The 21,434-nt window shown below is 36.3% G+C and overlaps 1 protein-coding gene across 1 annotated transcript in view; it reads right to left on the reverse strand.

The window, feature by feature from the left end:
• Window positions 1-21,434, reverse strand: part of HFM1 (helicase for meiosis 1) — a 132,524-nt gene that overhangs the window by 106,971 nt on the left and 4,119 nt on the right. Inside the window, exons 3-6 of the mRNA XM_060006385.1 lie at window positions 14,738-14,850; window positions 12,798-13,107; window positions 5,738-6,003; window positions 5,436-5,483 (exon numbers count right to left, since the gene is read on the reverse strand). Coding sequence (XP_059862368.1) covers window positions 5,436-5,483; window positions 5,738-6,003; window positions 12,798-13,107; window positions 14,738-14,850 — 737 coding nt within the window. The remainder of the gene's footprint in view (window positions 1-5,435; window positions 5,484-5,737; window positions 6,004-12,797; window positions 13,108-14,737; window positions 14,851-21,434) is intronic.

The following is a 21,434-nucleotide window of genomic DNA, read 5'->3' on the forward strand; positions in this document are numbered from 1 at the left end:
TATGGAATGGGAGAAAATATTTGCAAACCAAATATCCAGGGCTTCCCCGGTGGCGCAGTGGTTGAGAGTCTGCCTGCCGATGCAGGGGACATGGGTTCGTGCCCCAGTCTGGGAAGATCGCACATGCCGCAGAGCAGCTAGGCCCGTGAGTCATGGCCGCCGAGCCTGCGCATCCGGAGCCTGTGCTCCGCAACGGGAGAGGCCACTACAGTGAGAGGCCCGCGTATTGCAAAAAAATAAATAAATAAAAATAAAAATAGGCAAAGGACCTGAATAGACATTTTCCCAAAGAAGACATACAAATGGCTAACAGCACATGAAAAGGTGCTTATCATCAGTAATCATTAGGAAAATGCCAATCAAAACCACAGTGAGTTGGCACCTAACACCTGTTAGAATGGTTATAATCAAAAAGATAAGAGATAAATGCTGGCAAGGATATGGATGAACGGAACCCTTGTACACTACTGGTAAGAATATAAACTGGTGCAGTCCTTATGGAAAACATTATGAAGTGTCCTCAAAAAATTAAAAATAGGAGTACCACATGGTCCAGCAATCCCTGGGTTATATCCAAACGAAACAAAATCAGTATCTCAAAGAAATATCTGTATAGCCACGTTCATTTCAGCATTACTCACAGTAGCCAAAGTATGGAAACAACATAACCATTAAGAAATGAACGGATAAAGAAAATATGTATACAACAGAATATTATTCAGCCTTTAGAAAGAAGGAAATTATGCCTTTTGTGACAACATGGATGAAAATGGAGAGCATTATACAAAGTGAATTAAGCCAGACAGAGAAAGACAGATCCTTTCTGTGATATCTGCATGATATCACTTATAAGTGGAAATTAAAAAAAAAAAAGTCAGACATAAAAATAGTACAATGAATGGTGGTTGCCAGGGGCTGGGGGTATGGGAGAAACAGAGGCTGGTAAAAGAGTACAAACTTTCAGCTACAAGATGAGTAATATCTGAGGATCTAATGTATAAAATGGTGAGTAGAGTTGAAAGTACTGTATTGTATAACTGAAATTTGCTAAGAGAGTTGAACTTAAGTGTTAACTGTTCTCATCCAAAAAAACAAAAAAAAAGGTAAATATGTGAGGTGATGGATGTGTTAACTAACTCGATGGTGGGAACATTTTGTAATGTATACATTTATCAAACTATCATATTGAACACTTTAAATGTACTATAATTTTATTTGTCAGTTATACCTCAGTAAAGCTGGGGTGGGGGAGGAATTAAAATTATTCCAGTCCCCAGTCACCTTCCATATTCTGAAAAGAACTTGTAAAGTCCTTTTGGAGAAACAAGGTTATATAAGGATTATACTTTGACAATTAGATCTGATAGAAGAGATGCAAAAACATATGTAAAAGTATATCAGAACTAAGAATGTAGTTTATCTTTTCCAGAGTGATATTTTTTTCTTATTCATCTTGATGAGGCCATTTGATATTTATCTCTTCTTTAAAATTCCAAATTTCATTTTTTAATTGTTGATTATGTTTCATTAGCTGATGTGTGTTGCTGCTGGTCACCTAACCCTGAATTCCTTTGTTTTTGGTAATTTCGTTGTGCTAAGTGGTGGATTTAATTGCAATTATCAGCATACTGGCTCAACAAGGACTTAAATCGTCCTTCCTCTAAGAAAGCTCAAAAATATTAATAGATATAAAGAATAAGCTGTCCCCTCTCCAAGTTAAGAGTCTATTGCCAGTTTGGGAGATATTTGTACTTGCATGGATTCTTATTAGTCTGAATCACATTTGTCAACTACATTTATGAAACACTGTGCAGAATACTAGACTCAGAAAGCTGCAGGAAGTTGTAAATAAAGAAGAAAATGAGTTCCTGCAACTGAGGCTGTTACAATCAATTAGGAGATATAAAACAGATAATATATCTGAGAACACAAATACATAGTTATTTAAGTAATTATATTTTTATGAAGATATTAAAAAACTGATGGATTGTGATAAGTGATCCTGATAAAAGTTAAATCAGAGCATATTACTTCTCTGCTCAAATTTCCCCATTTCTCTCAAAGGATATGGCCACAAGGCCCTACATAATCTTGCCTCCCCACTCAACCTTTGTGTTTCTGACCTCATGTCCTACTACTCTTGCTTCTGACTCATTTCCTCTGGCTTTATTGGACTCTTTTATGTTTTTCAAAAACATCAGCCATGTTTTTGCTGTAAAGCCTTCCCTCTGCCTAGATTGTTCTTCCCTCCATATTTCCTTGGCTCTTTCACTTCCTTCATGTGCTTACATCTCAACTTCTAAAGAAGACATACCCTAATTACTCTATTTAATTCTAATCCTGAGCCCCCATTCCAGAATTCCCAATGTAATCTCCTTTACTCTGCCCCACTTTTTTCTTTTTTCATATTACTCATCACCTTCTAAAATACTATATGACTTATTTATATACTATTACAATTGTTCTGATCTATCCTCTTCTCCACCCCCATCCCAAGAATGTTAACTTCTCAAGGGCAAGAATTCACTGCCTGTTTTACTAACTGACATATCCCAAATGCCTGGTACACATTAAGAACTCAATTAATACAGGCCTGCATTTATTAAATCAAGCAGATAATTTATAAACCTTCATTTTACTTTCAATTGTGCACTGTGTCAGAATACTCATTCCAAAACAAAAATGTAATACTGAGTTTGTCAATCCATCAGTTTTTGAACGAATCTCATTTTTCCTTCAAAATATATCTCTTCCTTTAAAATATTTATTTGTAACAAGCCCACAAGTGGGTCATCATGCTGGTTTTTCTCTCATCAGGTAATTCCACATCAATTTACACTCACAAAAATGAATCTATGATTCAGAGTAGATGTAAAATCAGTTTCTAGCTCATGAGAAAACTCAGGTACTAAGTATAGCATTTATCATCACTGTCAACACTTGATATCAAATTTTTCCTTTTTTTTTTTTTTTTTTTTTTTTTTGCGGTACGCGGGCCTTTCACTGTTGTGGCCTCTCGTGTTGCGGAGCACAGGCTCTGGACGTGAAGGCTCAGCGGCCATGGCTCACGGGCCCAGCCGCTCCGCGGCATGTGGGATCTTCCCGGACCGGGGCACGAACCCGTGTCCCCTGCATTGGCAGGCGGACTCTCAACCACTGCACCACCAGGGAAGCCCCAAATTTTTCCTTTTGTCCTAAGAATTCTCAGCAGTCTCACTGCAATTACATGTTATAACGGGATGCGGGGCGGAAGGAGCAGGATGTCTGCAGAACTGAAAATGACAACAGTACTGTAGCAGGATCAATCTGACCAAACTTCTATTGTCCTGAGGATTCAAATATAGTAAACTATTGTAAAATAATCAGAAAATAAGTCCAAGTAATCCCCAGACTCTCAAATTATCGTAACTAGCATTCAATCTTCCACTTTAAATATACACTTGGAAACAATAAAGTGCAGCAAGTTCAACAAGTTTGACAGCAAATGAACTTTTTGGACAATAAATCAATGGACACAAGAGTAGGCAGTACTCTAGCTAACAAAGAGACCTAAACAACAGAAGCACTTCAGCTATGCTAAGATAGCAAGAAAATCTTTATAAAACTCTTCAAAAATTAGTCACATTATGGCAAGTTCAGGTATGGGATAAGAATTTTCCATCATACACATAATGAAACTACTTTTAACTGTTTACTGCTAACCTATTTCCTACATTCCCACACTATTTAGATCATCAGAGAGAAGGAAGTGCAACAAGACTGAGACAACATGATGAAGAGGAGCACTAATGGCTGGCCATTTCTGACATTATTATATCATATATAATCCTTTTATTGTCCCCTCCTCCCATTCTAATTCAGTTCAGTTATATGCACTGGAGGCAATTTTTCACAAGTGGTCAACCAAACATTTTCTAACTAAACTTCAGAATTCTCAGTCCCCAGAGTACCCAGGATTAGAATCACTCATCCCTAGATTTCTCTAGCTCAACGGCCCCATATCTGGAATTCACTGTTTTGCCAACTAGATCGTAACTTTTGTGGATTCTAGAGCCTTCCCCAGCTTTGAGTCACTAATTCTATAATCCTAAAGCATGGCTTAGGTAATGTAACTTGACCTGCTCAAAAATATTGCATGGTTTCTCTTCATGGCTTAGTAAATATATTAAAAATAAAAGCTTCTTGGTATTCATGGCATTAAATGATCTAATCCTAAAATACCTATCCATCATTATTTCCTCCTACTCCTTTTTTTAAAAAAAAATACAATTCCTTTTTACTGCATTTTAAAAAAATTTATTTATTTTTTTGGCTGCGTTGGGTCTTCATTGCTGTGCGTGGGCTTTCTCTAGTTGCGGCAAGTGGGGGCTACTCTTCATTGTGGTGTGCAGGTTTCTCATAATGGTGGCTTCTCTTGTTGCAGAGCACAGGTTCTAGGCCTGCAGGCTTCAGTAATTGTGGGGTTCACAACTACTCAGTAGTGTGGCTTATGGGCCCTAGAGTGCAGGCTCAGCAGTTGTGGCACACGGGCTTAGTCGCTCCGCGGCATGTAGGATCTTCCCAGACTAGGGCTTGAACTCGTGTCCCCTGCATTGGCAGGCAGATTCTTAACCACTGCGCCAGCAGGGTAGTCCCCCTACTACTCCCTTAATCATGACTTTTTTCACCCAAACTGGAATACTTGTTCTTTCCAAACATATTCCATACTTTCTTACCCTTGCCCTTGCTCATGGCTACTCTTTTGCCAGAACACCTTTTCCTCTTTATACGGCTTTCAATGAATTTGGAGATAAGAAGATACATAAGGCTTGGTCCTTGCCTTCAAGGAGTTCATAGGTCATAGGGAAGTAGTTACAGAAACAGCTGATGAGTTATAATAAAATAGAATAAGTACACTGTTACAGACATATACAAAGTATCAAAGAAGCAAAGAGAATGTTACCTCCAGAACACACATATATACTCAAAATAATTACGTTGGAAATACCCAGACATGTAAATAGGTATAATCTGCAAATTAGGTTATTTCAAAAATTACTAGATTTGTAAAAATGTCCCCAGTCCATAGAATATCCCATTCTCAGTCATTTCCCCTACCCATGTTTATACCAATACGCTGTTCTTACACAAAATATAGGAAATTATCTGTATCAATTTGTAAGTAAATATGCTCACAGTTCATTCAGTAATACAAATCTCATATCTGTACTTGTCACAGACTGGTAACAAACAGTTCACAACTGGTACCAGTCCACAGATCACACTTTCAGTAGCACTATCACACATATTGGGACTCTTACATGACCCAAAAGATTCACTTTTCCCTCTTCTTCTTTGTCAACCAAAACAAACAAATAGAAACACAATGATACAAAATGTTTTAAAATTATGACTTCAAATATAATGCTGCTATAGTAAAATAATTTAAAGGATACGGATTTCTGTGACAGCCTTCAAGGAATTGAAACCATTTTCTGTTACCCCTAAAAAAAAAAATCCTACATACTTATGCATATTTTTAACTTTTTCCATAAAAGCTACTTCAATAAAATTTGTATAACTTTTCATTGAGAGCACAGTTAAAACAATATTAGATCACAGTTTAAAAAAACAATGCAATATAGTAAAGAAATTGTACATAGAGACAGCCTACTCAAATTTTTGTATCCTTACCTATGCTAAGAAAAACAGACTAGACTGTACTTTTAGAAAACCAACTGAAAAAGCAAGGAATTACCTTGAACTTCATGAGGCTGGGAGGCAACTGAAAAAGATGGTCCTTTGATTATGCCTTCTCTGATTTCAGAAGCAGAAAAAGTATCACTGGCTCTAAACATATTAATGTCTGAATATTGAGGTTTCTGCTTACTATTGCTATATTTCCATGATTTCCCTTTGCTCATTTCCATTTGGACAGTTTTCACTGAGCCAATATGAGAGTCCAAGTTTACTCTGTCATTGGAATAAGCACTTCCGTGTATATTGTCAGATATTTTAAATAATCTGCAAAACAAAACATATTTGCATTTATAATAGTTACTTAGAATGTGAAAAACTAGCATAAAATTGGTCCCTTTAAAAATACCTACAGATTTTGGTTTATTAGAACACAAAAGCTAATCATTCTCCTAAAGTATAATTTGCTGAATTTACCACTGAATTATTTCTTTTCCTAACACTCAGATAAATCCATCTGTGGTAGCCAGCCTCTGAGATAGTTCCAATGATCCTTGCTTCCTGGTGCTCACCCCTTTTATTAGTCACCTTCCTTGAATCAGGACTGGCCTATGAGACTAGCAGAGTACTGTGGAAGGACAAGCGTGTGACATCTAAGGCTAGGTCATAAAAGATTGTCACTTCCACATGGTCTCTTGGATCACTCACTCTAAGGGGAGCTAACCACTATATCATGAGACCACTGAAGCAACCCTATAGAGAGGCCCATGTGGACAGGTACTAAGACTTCTTGTCAGTATCTAGCACCAACTTTCCAAACACTGTTCAATAATCATTTTAGTGTAAGAAATAGTTCTTTATAAAGTTCTAGAAAACAAAGAAAGGCCATTGTATGATTGTAATTTTCTATATTCGACTGATTCAAAGACAATCCATCAAAGTAATTTGTTCACAATAGCCCTAAGGGAAGAAGTGTCCAATAGGGTTCCTAATACAACACTAGCACCTTATAGAATAAGTAAAAGGGTGATGGCAGGTTATCAGTCTTACAGAATTCTGTAAGGAATGACACCCAAATAAGTACTGTACAAATACAGAATACTTTCTAAATTATTTTGACTATTAATCTTAATGACAGGTTTTTGTATGAGAAAGACCAATCTTTCAAAAAACTAGAGAGAGAAATGTATTTTAGAACAAACTGTAGAGTTGCATCCTCCAAGGCCAGCAGTTCTATTTTTGAAGACAGAAAATTCAAAAGAAGATGGTTAGTCTTAGATAATATAATAGAATCCCATTATGAAATGGTATTGAGGACAAGGAAAACCCTTATGCCACAAGATGACTCCTTGCTACATGCTGTGATATCAGTTAAAATGGAATCAGACAAACCTGAATATAAATCCAAAGCTCCTCCACTTTCTAGCTGCATGACTTTAGAGTTTGAAATAGGTTTTTCAAACCATAAAAATATTATCCACATACTAGTTATCTAAATTCTCTGAACCTCAGATTCTTCCTAGGTCCTCTGGAACTCCCACTCCACATTCTCCATATCCTCAGCTTCTTTACTGAATTTTATATTTACTTCCTGGTCTTAACAAAAATATTTATTTTTCCTGGAAAACTCTTGCTGCTTAAAAAACTCTTAAGTGGAAAAAACTGCTAACTCTCCCACATGCAATGTATTGATGGTTGAGAGCCTTCTTCTCCACCCCAAATCTACATCATTACTTTTCCACTCTCTCACAAAAGTATCTGTGCTGTCTAGCTATACCACCTTGTAACCCTCCTCATGGCATGTATCATATATCAACCTCTGGTCACTTTAGAATCTTTTCCTCTCAATCCCAAACTCTGCCATCATCTGGGTTACTTCAACACTCATGTAGAGAACCCATTCAAAATCCTACCCTCTCAGTTTCTTAGGCTTTATCTTCAGTGGCTTTATCCCTCACATGATCTCAGTCACCTACTCTCTCACCTTAGACATTATCATTATCCAGAACTGCTCCTGTTTTCAAATCAACGATTCCGACATATCATTCTCTGAACACAACCTCCTATCCTTTTAGCTTGTTTGCTCAAGATACCAATGAGGTCAAAGAACAAAATTACTATAATTAATCTCCTTATTTTTTCCCAAACCATCTTCCCCTTCATTTTTCTCACGTACCTTTAATGAATTTAATACCACGACCTATCTTTTCAACCACTCTCTTACCAATATTCTAAACTCCTCTTCCCCTTTAGCCTTTTATCATACTATCTTGCAAATCTGCAATTCTAGATGAATCTAACTATCTATTGTTTTTTATAATTGCAGCCGGGTGGTGGAACACTACTGGAAAAAGTACAACTGTTAGGTAGATGAGTTATATTAAAATTCAAAGTCATCATTAGCAAGACTGAAGAAACAAAATCAATATACAAAAATCAACTGTATTTCTATACACTTTCAATGGACAATCTGAAATTCCATTTAAAATAACATCAAAAAGAATAAAGTACTTATGAGTAAATTTAACAAAATAAGTATAAGACTTGTCCACAGAAAACCACAAAACATCTTTGAAAGAAATTAAAGAAAACCTAAATAAATGGAAAGATATCCCAGTTCATAGATTGGGAGATTTAATGATATTAAGATAGCAATAGTCATCAGGTTACCTACAGATTCAATACAATCCTTATCAAAATCCCAGCTGGCTTCTCTGCAAAAATTGACCAGCTTATCCTAAAATTCATACGAAAATGCAAATAAATCAGAATAGCAAAAAAATCTTGAAAAAAAGGAACAAAGTTGGAGGACTCACACTTCCTGACGTAAAACTTTACTATCAATACAAAGCTACAGCAATCAAGAAAATGTAGGATATGCCATTGTGAAAAATATCCTTATGCCAGGCATAAGGACAGACATACAGATCAATAAAATAGAATTGAGAGCATGGAAAAAAACCTTTGTGTGGTATAATAGAAAATATATGTTTGGTTTTTGTTCCCAGTTCCTGGCACAGAGCTCCTGAAACCTTTGGAATTCCCTGCTTGACAGAAGTGATAGAAGCATCTTTTGTTATTCATAATAAGCCCCTTTCAATCATACCTGAGTTTATGCTAATGAGGTGACTCTTGTCACCTAGACAGTTTCAGGATGGGGACCGATCACCAGAAAGAACTAAACTTGATTAGAGGGTTGAGATTTTCAGCTCCACTCCCAACATCCAAGGAAGGGAGAAAGGCTGGAGATTGAGTTCAATCACCAATAGCCAATGATTTAATCAATCACGCTTATGTAATGAAACCTCCATGAATAAAAAATTCCTAAATGACAGGGGGTTCGGAGAGCTTCTAGATTGGTAACACATCAAGGTGCTGAGAGAGTGACACTCAGAGAGGATATGGAAGCTCTGCACACTCTTCCTCTCCATACCTTGCCTTATGCATCTCCTCCATTTGGCTGTTCCTAAGTTGTATCCTTTATAATGAACTGGTAAACATAAGTAAAGCATTTTTCTAATTCTGTGAGTAATTCTAGCAAATTATTACACCCAATGTGTGTGGGAATATATTGGGAACTCCCAAATTTGTAGTCTGCAAGGCAGAAATGTCAGTAGCCTGGCACCCTATTTGTGGCTGGCATTTCAAGTAGGGCAAAGGACTGAACCCTTAACCCATGTGGTCTGATGCTAACTCCAGGAGTTAGTATGAAAACTGAATTGAACTGTTGGACACCCATTGGTGTTGATGAATCAGATAATTGGCTGGTGTAAGAAAACCCCCAGACCTTCCATTTATGGTTGATTGATTGTCAGTGAGGGTGCCATGACATTCCATGGGGAAAGAATAGTTTTTGTTTTTGTTTTTTAAGAGCTAAATTTATTAAACTCTTAGAAGAAAATGTGGGAGTAAGTCTTTGCAAACTTGGATTAGGCAATGGCTTCTTAGATAGGACACCAAAAGTCCAATCAACATAGGACACCAAAAGTCCAGTCAAAAATTAGAAAAATTGGACTTAACTTCATTAAAGTTAAAAACTTTTGGGCTGCTAAGGATACGAACAAAAAAGTGAAAAACAACACACAGAATGTGAGAAATTATTTGTAAATCATATAACTGATGAGGGATTTTAATAAAGAACACTTACAGCTCAACAATAAAAAGACAACGCAATTAAAAATACAGGCAAAGGATCTGAATAGACATTACTCCAAAGAAGATATAAAAATAACCAATAATCACATGAAAAGTTGCCCAACATCTTTAGTCAGCAGGAATATGCAAATCAAAACCACAATGGTACACGTCACACCCACTAGTATGGCTATAATAAAAAAGACAGACAACAAGTGCTGGCAAGGACCTGGAGAAATCGGATTCCTCATATATTGCTAGTGGGACTGTTCAGTGGTATAGTTACTTTGTAAAACAATTTGGCAGTTTCTCAAAAAAGATAAATATCGAGTTACCATATGACCCAGCAATTACACTTCTAAGTATAAATCCAAAAGAATTAAAACACATTTGACCCTTGAACAACATAGGTTTAAACTGCACCAGATCACTTATACTTGGAATTTTTTTCTTCAGTAAATACTACTATGGTACTACACAATCTGAGGTTGGCTGAATCCACTGATGCAGAACTGTGGATAGAGAGGGCCAACTATAAAGTTATACTTCATTTTTTGACTTCCCAGAAGGTCAACACACTCCTAACCTCTGTGTTGTTCAAGGGTCAAATGCATATATTCACACAAAAACGTATACGTGAGTGTTCATAGCAACATTATTCATAATAGCCAAAAAGTGAAAACAACTCAAACGTCCATCAATTGACAGATCATTAAACAAAATGTGATATACCCATTCAATGAAATATTATTTGGCCATAAAAAAAGAATAAAATACTGATACATGACATAACACGGATGAACCTTGAAAATGTTATGCTAAGTGAAAGAAGCCAGACACAAAAGGTCAGATATTGTATGACTCCACTAATATGAAACGTCTAGAATAGGTAAACCCACAGAAACAGAAAACTATTAGTGGTTGTCAGGGGCTAGATGGGGGAAGGAGGAATGGGGAGGGACTGTTAATGAGTATAGAGTTTCTTTTGGGGCAGCAAAAACATTTTAAAATTGGAGAGTAGTGACGGTTGCACAACTCTGTGACTACACTAAAAACCATGAACTGTACACTTCAAAATAATGAATTTTATGATATGTTAATTACATGTTAATAAAATTTATTTTAAAATTCATAGACATCAACCTCAACTGGGCCCTTTACAGTGTCCAAAAATCCTACCATTATTCTAATTATTTGCTTTCCCATTCTCTGCAATTTCTTCCACTCTTCTCACACCTGCTCAATAACCCCACTTTTCCCCTCAAACTCCACAGATGACTTTGCCTCTTATGTCACAGAGAAAACAAAAACTGTCAACTAGATCTCTTCTGAATCCTTAACCCATACATCCAATTGTCTTTTGGACAATTTGTAAGTACCCAAAATCAACATGTCGAAATCTGTACTCACCAAGTTCCCCTATTCTTCCTTTTCAGTTTTCTGTATCATGAAAGAACACCATCATCCTTCATCATTCTGGCTCAAGCCAGAAACCTAGGAGTCAGGTCTCATATCCAAACGTCATTTAAGTCCTGTGGGAATTCTATCTCCTAAAAAACTTTGAACTTTTTCATTCCTATTATCTCAGTCCTAGGTCAGGCTACCATCTTCTCTCACCTACACTAATAAAATAGCCTAAGTGACCCTTCACAATGTATTCTAGCTCTCTTCTAATTTATCATACTGGGGCCAAAATGGACATTAAATAAAAAAGAAAATCTAATTTTACTCCTCTACTTAAAACCCAGGACCTTAGAACAACGGTTCTCAAACTTTAGTGTGCATAACAATCATCTAGAAAATTTGTTAAAAATTTGGATTCCTGGGTCCCATCCCCACCATTATCCAGACTGTGATTCAATACGTCTAAGGTAGAAAGCAGGAATCCAAATTTTTAACAAGCACTCCAGGTAATTCTGATGCAGAGAGTTCATGGGCCACAGTTTAATAAGCACTGCCTAAATGTACAAAGTGTTTCATGACCTACAAGACTCTGAATGACTTGGCCCCTCCACACCTTATCTCTTAGCATTCTCTCTTACTTAAACTAAAGAAAAATTTCTAAGAATAAGCCAAGCTCTGTGTTACCTTAGTACTTTTGCACATACTATTCCTTCTGCCTGGCACACTCTCCTTCTTTATTTGCATTCAGCTTGATTCTATTCCTCCTTAATGTTAAGTTTAAATACCATTTCCTCAGGAAAGTCTTCCCTGATTGTGCAGAGCAGATTAGGACCTCACATTAACAACAGTTCTCAAATGGTGGTCAAGATTCAGAGAATTCATATGATCAAAACAATTTCCATAACACTTTTTTCCATAATTTTAATTTATAATATGGTTAAATATCAATAGATATAACCCAAATAAGCAAAAGCTCTATGGGAATCCTCAGTAATTTTTAAGGGTAAAAGGGTCCTGTAAACAAAGTTTGAGAACCTCTGCTCTAACCATATATCTCATCAAAATAATTGTGGTGCAAAAAGTATTCAATCAATTATTTTTATTTACTATCTGCCTTTCCCTCAATAAACTGTAAGTTCTCTGAAGGCAAGAACCTATGGCTAGAATCCCACAGTTAACAGTGTCTAGTACATAGTAGACTCTGTTTGGTTTTTTCTTTGTTTGCTTTTTAATATTTATTTATTTATTTTGGTTGCACCGGCTCTCAATTGGGGCATGCAGGATCTTTAGTTACAGTGTGAGGGATCTTTTAGTTGTGGTGTGCGGACTTCTTAGTTGCAGCATGTGAACTCTTAGTTGCGGCATGTGTGCGGGATCTAGTTCCCCAACCAGGAATTGAACCCCAGCCCCCTGCATTGGGAGCACGGAGTCTTACCCACTGGACCACCAGGGAAGTCCCTGGTAGACTCTCTTTGTTGTTGATATTTTTCTCATTCAGATTCTACCATACTTCATACGTCTGGACATACACATAAATATTCAACTTTATCATTGAATATTATTTATTTCATTTAATTAATTACCTCTTGCAGAAGGCTGACGTGCTCTCTCCTTTATCTTGTGCAAAATTAATTAACTTCGTATCATCCGGAACATTTTTCTCAAGTGCTATCTCAGTGCCAGTGTGATTTTTCCATTTCTGAGAAGAACCATATGTCAGCTTGCCAGCAACATGTAAGTCATTGTTACCTGCCCCTCCAAAATTTAGATCATCTTCTTCATATTCATTAGAAGGGAAGGCAAATTGGAATTTTTGTGTTTGTGAAATATAATTTGTGTCTTCATTAGTGATCTTCAAATTTGATGGTAACATTTTTGACCTCTTTCTCTGACCTACAAAAATGGAATATTTTAATTACTACATGTTCTCCTGGAAAACAAATTTTCAAAATAATGATAGAAAAATTTAATAAAATTTTTCAAAACAACTTACTAGGTAAATATGAATATAACAAGATAATCTGTAATACTATATGTGATTTTGAAATACAGGTAGTTGTTACTCTTATGGTATATCATAACACTACAGGATACTCAGAAATTAGTTAAGAATTAATGAAATTAAATTTGAAATTTATATTAAACCTACATTATAAAATAGGTTTAATTTATGACCCACATAAATTATATGTTAATGTTTATAATGTTTAAGTATTTACCTACTACAAATGTTTTAAGTATTTACCTACTACAAATGATATAATTATAATTATTTTGTTTATAATGTTTAAGTATTTACCTACTACAATTTACCTACTACAAATGATATAATTATATAAGTAATTATGAAGATTTAAAAAATTATATAAATAATTTACACACAAAAATACAGCAACCAATCATATAAAATGTTACTGAATAGATTCAGCATTAAAATACATGACACAATGCTTTTAAATTTGTAATCTTGCTTCTAACATCAAGATAAAGGAATGCTTTCATCAAGGTGACAGAATTTTAAAGGTGTCTTTACAGAGACTTTATAAGCATCTTTGAAAGGTTTGGAAGGAGTCTGGAGGCCTCATTAGGGCTTAAATTTTTTTTTTTTTTTTTTTGTTTGCGGTACACAGGCCTCTCACTGTTGTGGCCTCTCCCATTGCGGAGCACAGGCTCCGGACGCACAGGCTCAGCGGTCATGGCTCACGGGCCTAGCCACTCCATGGCATGTGCGATCTTCCCGGACTGGGGCACAAACCCGTGTCCCCTGCATCGTCAGGCAGACTCTCAACCACTGTGCCACCAGGGAAGCCCATGGCTTAAATTTGCTTTATCATTTAGGTGTACATACTATACTACTACAAATACGTATTATATATGGGTGTTCTAATATAACATATAAGAGAATTATCATATTCTATATATGTAATAATTCTACATATTATTTGGTACATACAAGAGTATATAATATGTATTTTCATATATAAAATATACAAAAATTATGAAGCTTAATAATAAAATGTACATGCATGAACTTACCACTCAATTTAATAATCAGGTTTACCAACAATATCACGTTAGACCACAAATACTGTTTGAGTGTGCTGGTTTTCTAGCTTTGTAAAGATGGTAACAAACTATATATAATCTGCATCTTGTTTTTTTCACTCAATATATTTCATGAATCTGGTTCCCTAAATGAGAGGATCCTACCTTTAGTAAAGGGTAAGGCAAAAACTAAATAGCACTGACAATTTTAATGGTAAGAGGAAACAAATTCACAGAACAATATAACAGGTGTGTGTGATAGTATATTTTATGCATATAATATACGTATGTGTGTATATGTAAGTATGGAGAGGGAAAATGTTTCAGATTTTAAGATTTGCTAAGCACTATTTTGAATGGGTCTCTAACTTTCATTTTATTCCATTAAAATAAAAGAACTAATATTTCAATATTAGACTTTTTTACATTGACACGAGCTGAATGGGTTTGGCTTCCCAAAAAATATGGGACAATTTACCTAACAGTTTATGACTTTCCATTTCTTCCTCTAATGCTTGAGTCTCTGGAATTTCCGAAATCAATGGAGCAGGTGGCAGAAACCAATCCAAAGATTTTTCATTGTCTGGATGGCTATATAAAATATAAAAGTATGAATATATGTCAATAAAGATATAACATCAGAAACTATGTATTTATTGAGAAGCACACAGCAGAAGCAAGAAGAACTACAATCTTGCAGCCTGTGGAACAAAAACCACATTCACAGAAAGGCAGACAAGATGAAAAGGCAGAGGGCTATGTACCAGATGAAGGAACAATATAAAACTCCAGAAAAACAACTAAATGGAGATAGGCAACCTTCCAGAAAAAGAATTCAGAATAATGATAGTGAAGATGATCCAGGACCTCAGAAAAACAATGGAGGCAAAGATCGAGAAGATACAAGAAATATTTAACAAAGACCTAGAAGAATTAAAGAACAAACAAACAGAGATGAACGATACAATAACTGAAATGAAAAATACACTAGAAGGAATCAATAGCAGAATAACTGAGGCAGAACAGATAAGTGACCTGGAAGACAGAATGGTGGAATTCAGTGCTGCAGAACAGAATAAAGAAAAATGAATGAAAAGAAATGAAGACAGCCTAAGAGACCTCTGAGACAACATTAAATGCAACAACATTCGCATTATAGGGGTCCCAGAAGGAGAAGAGAGAGAGAACGGACCTGAGAAAATATCTGAAGTGATTAGAGTCGAAAACTTCCCTAACATGGAAAAGAAAATAGCCACCCAAGTCCATGAAACGCAGTGAGTCCCATACAGGAGAAACCCAAGGAGAAACATGCCAAGACACATAGTAATCAAATTGGCAAAAATTAAAGACAAAGAAAAATTATTGAAAGTAGCAAGGGAAAAATGACAAATAACATACAAGGGAACTCCCATAAGGTTAACAGCTGATTTCCCAGCAGAAACTCTAAAAGCCAGAAGGGAGTGGCATGACATATTTAAAGTGATGAAAGGGAAGAAACTAAAACCAAGATTACTCTACCTGGCAAGGATCTCATTCAGATTCGATGGAGAAATCAAAAGCTTTACATACAAGCAAAAGCTAAGAGAATTCAACACCACCAAACCAGCTCTACAACAAATGATAAAGGAAATTCTCTAAGTGGGAAACATGAGAAGAAAAGGACCTACGAAAACAAACCCAAAACAATTGAGAAAATGGTAATAGGAACATACATATCAATAATTACCTTAAACGTGAATGGATTAAATGCTCCATCCAAAAATCACAGGCTCGCTGAATAGACACGAAAACAAGACCCATATATATGCTGTCTACAAGAGACCCACTTCAGACCTAGGGACACATACAGACTGAAAGTGAGGGGATGGAAAAAGATATTCCATGCAAATGGACATCAAAAGAAACCTGGAGTAGCAATACTCATATCAGATAAAATAGACTTTAAAATAAAGAATGTTACAAGAGACAAGGAAGGACACCTCGATACCAAAACCAGTCAAAGATACTACAAAAAAAGAAAATTACAGACCAATATCACCGATGAATATAGATGCAAAAATCCTCAACAAAATCCAACAACACGTTAAAAGGATCACACAACACGATCAAGTGGGATTTATCCCAGGGATGCAAAGATTCTTCAATATACACAAATCAATCAATGTGATACACCATATTAACAAACTGAAGAAGAAAAACCATATGATCATCTCGATAGATGCAGAAAAAGCTTTTCACAAAATTCAACACCCATTTATGATAAAAACTCTCCAGAAAATGGGCATAGAGGGAACCTACCTCAACATAATAAAGGCCATACACGACAAACCCACAGCAAACATCATTCTCAATGGTGAAAAACTAAAAGCATTTCCTCTAAGATCAGGAACAAGACAAGGATGTCCACTCTCACCACAATTATTCAACATAGTTTTGGAAGTCCTAGCCATGGCAATAAGAGAAGAAAAAGAAATAAAAGGAATCCAAATTGGAAGTAAAGCTGTCACTGTTTGCAGATGACATGATACTATACATAGAGAATCCTAAATTGTCACCAGAAAACTACTAGAGCTAGTCAATGAATTTGGTAAAGTTGCAGGATACAAAATTAATGCACAGAAATCTCTTGCATTCCTGTACACAATGATGAAAAATTTGAAAGAGAAATTAAGGAAACATTCCCATATACCATTGCAACAAAAAGAATAAACTACCTAGGAATAAACCTAACTAGGGAGACGAAAGACCTGTATGCAGAAAATTATAAGACACTGATGAAAGAAATTAAAGATGATACAAACAGATGGAGAGATATACCATGTTCTTGGATTGGAAGAATCAATATTGTGAAAATGACTATACTACCCAAAGCAATCTACAGATTCAATGCAATCCTTATCAAATTACCAATGGCATTTTTACAGAACTAGAACAAAAAATCTTAAACTTTGTATGGAGACACAAAAGACCCTGAATAGCAGAAGCAGTTTTGAGGGAAAAAAACGGAGCTGGAGGAATCAGACTCGCTGACTTCAGACTATACTACAAAGCTACAGTAATCAAGACTATATGGTACTGGCACAAAAACAGAAATATAGATCATTGGAAGAGGATAGAGAGCCCAGAGATAAACCCATATACTTATAGTCAGCTAATCTGTGACAAAGTAGGCAAGGATATAAAATGGAGAAGAGACAGTCTCTTCAATAAGTGGTGCTGGGAAAACTGGACAGGTACATGTAAAAGAATGAAATTAGTACACTCCCTAACACCATTCACAAAAATAAACTCAAAATGGATTAGAGACCTAAATGTAAGACCGGACACACACTATAAAACTCTTAGAGGAAAACACAGGAAGAACACTGACATAAATCACAGCAAGATCTTTTTTGATCCACCTCCTAGAGTAATGGAAATAAAAACAAAAATAAACAAATGGGACCTAATGAAACTTAAATGCTTTTGCACAGAAAAGGAAACCATAAACAAGACGAAAAGACAACCCTCAGAATGGGAGAAAATATTTGCAAACAAATCAACGGACAAAGGATTAATCTCCAAAATATATAAACAGCTCCTGCAGCTCAATATTAAGAAAACAAACAACCCAATCCAAAAATGGGCAGAAGACCTAAATAGACATATCTCCAAGGAAGACATACAGATGGCCAAGAAACACATGAAAAGCTGCTCAACATCACTAATTATTAGAGAAATGCAAATCAAAACTACAATGAGGTATTACCTCACAGCAGTTAGAATGGGCTTCATCAGAAAATCTACAAACAACAAATGGTGGAGAGGGTGTGGAGAAAAGGGAACCCTCCTGCACTGTTGGCAGGAATGTAAATTGATACAGCCACTATGGAGAACAGTATGGAGGTTTCTTAAAAAACTAAAAATAGAACTACCATATGACCCAGCAATCCCACTACTGGGCATATACCCAGAGAAAACCATAATTCAAAAAAACACATGCACCACAATGTTCATTGCAGCACTATCTACAATAGCCAGGTCATGGAAGCAATCTAAATGCCCATCAACAGATGAATGGATAAAGAAGATGTGGTCCATATATACAATGGACTATTACTCAGCCATAAAAAGAAATGAAACTGGGTCATTTGTAGAGACGTGGATGAATCTAGAGACTGTCATACAGAGTGAAGTAAGTCAGAAAGAGAAAAACAAATATCGAGTATTAACGCATATATATGGAACCTAGAAAAATGGTACAGATGAACCGGTTTGCAGGGCAGAAATTGAGACACAGATGTAGAGAACAAACGTATGGACACCAAGGCGGGAAAGCGGCAGGGGGATGGGGGTGGTGGTGTGATGAACTGGGAGATTGGGATTGAAATGTATACACTAATGTGTATAAAATGGATGACTAATAAGAACCTGCTGTATAAAAAAGTAAATAAAATTCAAAAACAAAGATTTACACAGCCTATGAACAAATAAATGTAATCGTGGGCTACCTTAAATGTTTTGTAATACCTCTCCATATGTGTTTTTTAAAATGTGAATTTTCAGAGCCATAAAAAATAAAATAAAATAATTTTATTTAAGAAAAAACAAAGAAACTATGTATTTATTAATGAAACATTACTCAATTATAGACTCTTAAACTTAATATACTACCTTTCTGCGGTGGCTTTGACTTATCCCTATATAGCAGCCTTCTTTTTTTCCTTGTGTGTCATGTGATTAATGACAATGCTATGTGAGATATTCTACCTAAATAATGGCTATAACTCCATTTTCTTTTCTCCAATTCAAATGCTTGTGACAGGAATCTTAAATCTGCTCCAATATAAAAAAGAAAGTAGTAAATCATTCTGAAACTTTAGCATCTTAACGAATACAAGTAACAAATTACTGATGATACACCTGACATCTAATCATGAGTCACAAGTGTGTAAATGACACCAGTATTGGTATTCTGGAGTACTCCTAAAACATTATTACGAATTAATGTCTTAACCCAAATATTCTTGGTCCAGAACCATCCATAACCATGGAAATTCCAAGAAAACAGTTGAAACTGACAATCACTTTGTAAACCTACAGTAATTGATGAGATTTTTGTCACCCTGTTTGCATTGTTAACTACCGTTCCTTATCTTTCAGCTGCAATCCTATTAATATATAATGTTTTAATGTTTCCTTTCCAACCAAAGTTGGCTTGTCCTTCATTAGAAGAAAAAGATAAGCATTAGGTAACAAAATAAAGTTGAGAATAATACCACATAAACTGTCTAAGCCAAGTCCCAAGGATTTTATGACTTTTTCTTCTCTCTTTATTTAGAATTTTAAACTCCCAGAAGTGAGAGGCCCAGTCTTTCAATTTTCTGCCTCTCACAGCACCTCAAACATAGCTACTACAGCTCTATTTTCTAAATCAAAAATCTGCAACACATCACCTGACAATGTCTGACAGATTGTCTGACAATACACCAAAGCAACTGAAATTTAGGACTATGTCACAGAGACCCCAAGATCACTACCAGGGTCAATGATTCCCTAGGACGACTTACAGGACTCAGCATATAGTCCTACTCATGACTGTGGGGTGAAGTCCAGGGGAAACCAGGCACAAGCTTCCAAAGGTCCTCTCCCACTAGAGTAACACAAGATGTGCTTAATTCCCCCCAAAACAAGTTGTGACAACACACGTGAAATGTCGCCAACAAGGAAGTCATTAGAGACTTAATGCCCAGGGTTTTTATTGAGGGCTACTCATGTAGGCATCCCTCTCTGGCACATACCTAAATTCCAGATTCCCAGAAGAGCAGATGTTCATTATAAACCACTTTCTTTTTTTTTTTTTTTTGGTGCGGTACCCGGGCCTCTCACTGTTGTGGCCTCTCCTGTTGCGGAGCACAGGCTCCGGATGCGCAGGCTCAGCGGCCATGGCTCACGGGCCTAGCCGCTCCGCGGCATGTGGGACCTTCCCAGACCGGGGCACGAACCCATGTCCCCTGCATCGGCAGACAGACTCTCAACCACCGCGCCACCAGGGAAGCCCTAAATCACATTAATTTTATAAACAGTTTTTACACAGTGAGCCAATTTATAAGTTAACGGTAGGAAGCTTCCTAAAATCCAAGTTCTCAGACTCCAGACAGAGGCCAACCTTACAAGTAGGCCTTTTCAAAGATAGTGTTTTGGACCTGGTATATTAACTCCTTTCTGCACAGAGACTATTCCTGAAAATCCAAGAAAGACGTTAACAAGATACAAAAAGCACACATCTAGCTCTCTATTCAGCCTCCCCATAAAATCAAATCTTCCTTGATATCCGTATTTTCCAGAGGTGTCATCATTCTCCCCATCACCCAGAATCCAAACCATAGTACAGTCTTTTACCCACTATATCCATGTCTCTTATTGCATCTTCCTTATAAAGCTTCTTGAATACATCGCTTCCTTGTATTTCCATTAGCACTATCCTAATCAAGGCTCTAAGCAACTTATGTCTGATTGAGAACAACAGTATTCTAATTGACCTCACTGCCTCTGGGCTTTCTCTCTATATTTCATGTACTCCTATCACATTAATTTGGAATTGTTTTCATGTTATTCCATTCAAAATCCTTCAGTGGCTTCTAAATAACACAAAACTACCTAGAGGCCTTAGGTCATGTTACAGTTTCAATTCTCCTACATGTCCCTTATAGTACAGACCAAAGTGAACTACTTGTATACCAAACAGATAACACATTCTGTCCATCCTTATCTTTGTTCAAAACTATTTTCTTTATTTGGCTTGCCCCTATACCCGACACTACCCCTATATCCAACTATAGAAGTTCAACTGTTTTTTTTTTCATTCATTAATCAATTCAGCAATTATTTACTGAGTACTATGTGCCAGGCATTGTTTTAGGCAGCAGAGCATATGCTCATTCAAAATCCATTTCTAATCTTACATTCACAAAATCAGGGAACTAGATCCCACATGTATGCCGCAACTAAGAGTCCGTATATCACAGCAAATGAGCCCACATGCTGCAACTAAGGAGCCTGCCTGCCGCAACTAAGACCCGGTGCAACCAAATAAATAAATAAATATTTTTTTAAAAAAAAGAATTATCCAGTCCTTCAAAGCCTTAAGTCTCCCCCAACTACCATAAAGCCTGACCTAAACAGTCTGGCCCAAG

The sequence above is a fragment of the Delphinus delphis genome, chromosome 1 (assembly GCF_949987515.2).
Source record: "Delphinus delphis chromosome 1, mDelDel1.2, whole genome shotgun sequence".
Lineage (NCBI taxonomy): Eukaryota > Metazoa > Chordata > Mammalia > Artiodactyla > Delphinidae > Delphinus > Delphinus delphis.